Genomic DNA, 7,037 nt, shown 5'->3' with positions numbered 1-7,037 from the left:
ATGCTTTGATGCTTGAAAGAGGTTGTCTCAAGTTCAATTGATCTTTGTTTTTCGGGGGAAAAAATCCCTTGCAATGAGCAATCTCTTATAACACTATATGTAAGTCCATCAACACATAGACATCAGATTTTCACTATATATGTTTTCTGTATGTTGATTGGAGTGGCAATGATGTGTTAAAGCTTTAAAAAACAACATTTTGCAAAAACACATTGAAAAAAGAGAGCTAAAAAAGAACTTAGAATTCACTTTCTCACAGCCATGGTAATAGAGGCGTCACAAATGAATCCAACCTAGAATTTCCAAATTCCACGACCACAAACACCTTCAATCTCCTTGGTACCACCATCCACCCCTTTACGTATGTGGTCCTTGCCATCTCTCCAAATAGCTTTCTCCTCTCCACAAGCCTTCCAAGGACCAAACAACAATAGGGAAAACGAAACTGATTGCCCTTTACGTCCCTTTACGTCCTCTATGCTTTTCATAACGTCGCTTAAAGCTATTTTATGTTTAACTATTGTTAAAATAGTTGCTTTTGTTAACTATAAAAATTGTGTGTTGCTTTTGTTTAACTATACCCTCCATAGCTGTTGCATGCTTTCTTCTTCTAGAATAAAATCAGCGATCGCGGATCAGTGCTGGCAGTGGCGGGCCATGGAAGCGCTGAAGCTCGAGATTGAGCGCAAGCGCAAGGCGCTGTCGGAGGATTTTGGGGGGCGGAAGTACGTGAGGCGGTGGGAGATCGGACAGAGGCAATTGGAGCGAAATCGGGAGCAGGAAAGGAAGGAGCTGCAGAAGCGGGCGGCGGCTAAGTGGAGGATTCCGTCGGCGGCGTCGGAAGGCTCCGCCTCCATCGGGCGGCCGGCGGTGGACTTGAAGGACGATCCGGTCCTGCCCGGGCGGCGCCTGCGCTACCATGAGCACCTCATCACCCTCTTCGGCGAGGACCAAGACGATGAGGACACCGAGAGGATGAGGACCGATTTCGAGGACCTGTGTGATGAGGACAAGATCCTGGTGTTCTTGAAGAGGCTCCTGCAGGAGTGGCAGCAGGAGCTCGAGGATCTCCCCGATGCTGAGAAACGCAGCAGCAGGGGAAAGTCGAGTGTTGCTACCTTCAGGCAGTGTGCGCGGCACTTGAATCCGCTCTTCAGGATGTGTAGAAAGAGGGTATGTTGTCTTTTTTTCTTCTTCTTCTTCTTCTTCTTCTATTTGGGCATCCTTTTAATATAAAGGCAATCCATGAAATATAGGGTGTGCTAAGAGCAGGTGGTTTATGTGGGCAGGTAGTACCAGATGATATCAGGCAAGTTTTGCTGATTGTGGTGAATCGCTGCATGGAAAGAGACTACCTATCTGCCATGGATGAGTACATCAAACTTGCTATTGGTAATGCACCTTGGCCCATTGGCGTGACTATGGTTGGCATTCATGAACGCTCGGCAAGAGAGAAGATTTACACAAACAGTGTGGCTCACATCATGAATGATGAGACGACTAGAAAGTACTTGCAGTCTGTGAAGCGTTTGATGACACTGTGCCAAAGGCGCTACCCAGCTTGTATGCCTTAAAAGTCCGTTGTTTTCAAACAGTCTTGCACCTGCAATCTTTGTTGAGTAGAGAAGAAACGGCACAGAAGGGGCTGCCGAGAAGACTTCACCTTGGATATCAGATCCATTGAGAAAGGCAAGTGAATGAAGCGGAGTACCTGTCTTTTTATGCGAGTGTTTAACGTTCCCAACTTTGCCGACCTGTATATCGTAATGACAAAAAAATAAAAATAAAAATAAATGCTTGTTATTTAGCAACATAAAGTGTGATGCTACAAGTGTTATACCCATGTGAATTACAGTCTTAATTTCAAAGACTCTACATATAGTATTGTAGGCTAGTGTACATGTAGTTGTACCTTCACCACCTCTCTCTCTTTCTCTCTGCTCTTCTTTTTTGTCTCTCTCTTTCTCTTTGCTCCTTCTCTATACAGGATCCAACATCTCTCTCTCTCTCTCTCTCTCTCTCTCCCTCCACTCCTCTCTTTCATATATTGTATCCATCATGGACTCAAGGTGGAGTTTAAACCTAGTGATGTTACAAGCAAACCATGTTGGATTCCGGCTTCATTGGGAAGACATTTGAGAATTTGATTGATGGTTGTGATGGAGTGTGCCACGGTGATGTATGTACACGAGACCATTAGGAGAATATAGAAGAGCCCTGTTAGGAGACATCCAAGATAGCTACAGATATTAGTGAGGATCTAGGAGCCTACTTCGATGCATGCCACCCCTCATGCGACTCCTTATTTATACGATTCATTGGTAAGAGAAAGAAGCATGTGGTAGAGACCTCAACATAGAAGATGACAACAAGATGCACGTAAGTAGAATCAATAAATAGATTTTTTTTAAATAAGTAAGTAAGAAAGAAAGAAAATTATATTATCGTCTTCAAAAGTGTGTCTATGAGACCGAAATTATTATTGGGGTTTCATGTGATATTGAGCCATGAAAAAGACTGGAAACACTAGGAAAAAAAACTCTTATAAGAGGATAGACTAGCTGTAACTCTATCATCATCATTACAGTGAGCATCTTAATGGGTACATATGAAAATAATCTCTCCATATCAATACAATACAAAGAAAAGCTCATATGGTCATGTTATTATCTACATACATTAACAATGTCTACAATGTAAGAATGCCAAGAGACTCAACCTATCCACCACTAGTCGAGAGAGAGAAGAAGAAGAAGAAGAAGAAGCTCTTTTAACGTCGTAGGAACAATCCCAAGAGACCAAATATGATCTATCCGACGGGAGTGAGATTCGAACACAAGATGTGTTGAATAACAACTCCATGAGCTAGTCGAGAGAGAGAGAGAGAGAGAGAGAGAGAGAGAGAGAGAGAGAGAGAGAGAGAGAGAGAGAGAGAGAGAGAGAGAGAGAGAGCTATATTACTATAGGAAATGAATTTGGAAGTTCACTCTTTTATACCTCTAATACTTTATGGACTTGTGGGACTTGTGTTACCAAATACTGTTAAGGGCCACTCTTGTCCTAAAGGGCCATTCATTTTGAACCCTTGAGCCACCCATTTTAAGTCTTGTTATCCATAAAAGTTCCATTCTTTTTGCTCTAATTCCTACCCACTTCATAGTAAAATGTGAGCCACAAAACCACTCAACTCAAGCCCCAAAGAGCTACTACTTTTTTCAAATCTAGATGATAACACTCTTTTTAATCTAAATGGCCATCCATTTCAAGTCTTAATAATAGCACCCCTTTTTAAGCTAAATGTATAAAAAAACACAGCATTGGAAGTAGAATCCTCACAAAACAGAGTAATGAATTGCAAAAAGAAGAGGAGAGTAAACTAAATTACTTATTGCAAACTTTTTACAAGCTAATGGTTGTCCACCCACCCGTGTGCTCTAAGGAGCTTCAATGGTGATCTAGACAGAATTTGGATGAAGAATGTTTTGCTACAAAGGGCACTTGAATACAATAACCTTGAATGAATGACAAGGACTACCAAATGAGTCTATATATAGTGCCCAAGGTCGGCGGCCTAGATGTAGGTCAGAATTGACCCCGAATTGACCAAGTGGCCACATCATCAAATTGGGACCGGATTAGACCTAATAAGATGTCGTAGAAACTTGGCATAGCTCCCATAGCCATCCAAAACTATATGGACCCTTAAACGAGCCATGCAACCCAGGAACAATGTGTCCTTGGCTAGCGTCCACTAAAACAGCCACGTAGCTCGCACAAGCATACATCCTACTTGACAAAGTGCCAAGTCTACACAAGTTGTCTCCTAACCATCTAGCCATACTAGTGTCTAAACTAGAAAATGTTTAGTGCCTAGGTGCTCACAACAATAGCTACTTTTCATAACTTATAAAAAGAGCACATTCGTCACCCGCCCACTAAAAAAGTCATGTAAAATGGTCATGTAGCTCTACACAAGTTGTCTCCTAACCATCTGGCCATACTAGTGTCTGAACTAGATAGTACTTTGATGTCAAGGTGCTCACAATAATAGCTACTCCTCATAATGGGGCATTACATAAAGATCACATTCGTCACCTGCAATGACATCATGAGGGTGGACCATTATGAATGGATGAGATGTGAATAAATTTGATGTGGATATGGGTAGATGCGAGTGGATGAGATCTGATGAGGATAAATTAGGAAAAAAGTGATGAGATGGAAAATGATGTGATTGGGAATGTGATTAGATGAGAATGGAAAAATGACGTGATTGGATGAGAATGGGAATACATATGAAATGGATGCGGATTAAATAATGTGGATTGATGTGGAGCAATGTGAAAGTCCAACAATGTGAAAAGACGAGAGTTTATTATAGAAACTGTATTTATGACCTATTTTTAAATGACCATTTTATGTCAAGAATGCTGGGAAAGCATTTTGACCATCTTGTGAATGAGGTCGTGGGGAGACCTAACTGATAAAGTTACAACAACAACTGACGGAGAGTTAACAGAGGACGTCTCACGTAGCAAGGTCGGCCAAGGTCATAGGTCGAGGTCTTGAGACAAGCCTCGGTTCGATTTAAATGGTGAGCTTCTGGTACGGTGGATGAGGGACCAAGGAAGCGGCCTATGAGTCAAGCGCTAAGTGACCTGTGCAGGATCCTAGAGGGTGCTAACCATACGGTGCTCGGGCTCTAGGTCGCTTTTCGAAGATACACGTGCATCGGGAAAGATATTGGAACAAGGAGTAAGAGTTATTTTCTGAAATTGGACATGGATATGGTTGATTGACCTTGCTGGTCCTCAACGGATGAGTCCATGGCTCTTTTATATGGATCTATTGGTTGATCTTGCTGATCTTCAATGGAGATTCTATTTTGATTTTTATAAGTGAATATATTACCGAGTACTATGAGCTAGGAACTATCGAAAAGGCCCCTGAGTGGACAGGTGGTGAGCATTCTGGTTGCCAATGATGCCATAGGTACACTGATGAATGAATGATTGAAAATTAGGATTCAACCAGATATTTTTGAGGATTATAATCAGTGACACTATGGTTTCATTAAATGATTATTTTAAAGACAGTTGAATCTGTGAAAAAGGTAATTTCATATTGGGTGTGTAAGTGGTGTGACTAGTTTTAATTTTGCATGAATATCCGGCTAGGGGGCTTGGGAACTCTTTTCCCCTAGTACCCGAGACAAAACATAACCAAATTCCTAAATGGATCCCATCACTACAGTTTTTGGGCGGTTGGCTAACCCATGGGACTAGATGGGGTTAGGCTAGACTGATTTGGATCCCTAAAATGAGACTCAATTCTGTTATGGTACGATAGATGAAGTAAATCCTGAATAAAAATTGCTCTATGGAAAAGAATCAATGATTGTGCCTCTCAACAATGAGGAAAAAGCATTGGTCTCTATGATCCAAGTGCAAGTTTCTTCCTTGATCTGATCGAGTGTCTTTAGAGATTTGGTCGGATCAGTTTGGTGACTACGTTAGAGTAAAAATGTCCTGGAGGAATCGCCCGTGCTTTCTGGGCGAGAAAAGTTTTTTCGGGTTTGGTTTGGAAGAACCAAGGGATTAGTCTCTTGTCCAGATATCCATGGGCGAGGCCTCGAGTGAGGGATCCTGCCCTGTGCAAGAAGTGCTACTTCCGCTACTAGCACACCCGAGTCCGTTGTGCGGAGGGGGCAAGGATCTTTCAGCTGGGTATCAGAGCGAATTGGCTAAAGTGGATCAATCGAGAAGCCAAAAAAGTCATAAATTTATGAAGTAGGAGTAAAAGGTTAGAATAGTATGATGAAATTCATACAAATTGATATTTAGAATGAAATTCATAAATTGATAATTGGACCTTCAGATGGAAGTACCGCAATTGTATGGAATCCCTGACTTGCTTGAGGCCTAGACATGATGGTATTTATCTTATAGTTCCAAAGGACCGTGACTGCCCGTATATATCGAGGGTATAACTGCAGCTCTTTATTGGAAGTATATACGAGTAAATCTAAGATCTTGAAATTATAAGCAAAAATGCTATCCAGATGATGAATTTGAATGTGGTTGATATGATTTTAAAATTTTGGTTGAGAACTAATGAGTTGATTTGGATTCTGATTGAAAAATGATGATTCCTGAATTTTGGTTGAAAAGCGATAAGCTGAGCAAAACCACAATTAGGATGAATGGGACGAGACCCTATGATGATGTTCGTATAACTGGAATGACGATAATGACCACCAAATCACTATGAGATTACTAGCTTCCCAAAATTTCATTTTTGCATTTGAGTGAGGCAACAAGCAACTATAACCAAAACAATAAAAAGCATTGATATAATTTTTGTTGGAAGAACTTAACCTTCACATAAACAATAGACACATGATGCTTATGCAGTGTTTGCACCTCTTTTTGTTGCATGTGACTCTTCTCTTGGACCATGTTGACTACATAAATCAATCACCATAATCATTGGGCTTGCATAAATCCACACTTCAAATCCATTGTTATGAAACAAAATGCCTCCTAGATCATATAAAACCATCCTTGGCATGTCAACATCTAGGATTTGAGTCTTCTTGTCCACTAGATCCATGGATTTGGGTTAAACCCATCCGATCCATGGATTAGCCTCCTCTCGCTACTACTAAATAGATGGACATGGTGATTACCCACGCACCTATCTCCAATACGTGTACACACCTCCCAAACAAGAAAAAGAAAAATTTTCTGGCAACAGTCCTTAATTTAAAACTTAAAACATTTGTAGGATGTTGTGCTAGTGAGCCAATGTATACCAACTATCTAGGCTACAAAATTCATACATACATATCTCAAATGACATACACCATAATATCATATGTGAATAACTAGGCAACACATACCTCAAACCAGGTCATCAGTCACACAAGAAATGTGATAATTGGGGGTGCCCCTCACTTGGTCCTCCTTGGAATCTTGTGAGGGAATGTGATCATGGAGAACTCGCCCCCCTCATTTGGTCATCCCTCAGAATCTTTA

At 41.1% G+C, this 7,037-nt stretch overlaps 1 protein-coding gene across 1 annotated transcript; it reads left to right on the top strand.

Annotated features, from left to right (window-relative positions):
* Positions 1-596: 596 nt before the first annotated feature.
* Positions 597-1,818, top strand: LOC147640525 (uncharacterized). Its single transcript, XM_086823793.1, has 2 exons — positions 597-1,173; positions 1,290-1,818. Exons 1-2 carry the CDS (start codon positions 598-600, stop codon positions 1,572-1,574), a joined length of 861 nt encoding a protein of 286 aa, XP_086679919.1. The 5' UTR covers position 597; the 3' UTR covers positions 1,575-1,818.
* Positions 1,819-7,037: the final 5,219 nt, after the last annotated feature.

Source organism: Cibotium barometz, chromosome 3, assembly GCF_041138505.1.
Source record: "Cibotium barometz isolate CiBa-2024 chromosome 3, ASM4113850v1, whole genome shotgun sequence".
Lineage (NCBI taxonomy): Eukaryota > Viridiplantae > Streptophyta > Polypodiopsida > Cyatheales > Cibotiaceae > Cibotium > Cibotium barometz.
Note: the sequence above shows the minus strand (reverse complement) of the source record. Positions and strands in the feature narration are given on the sequence as shown.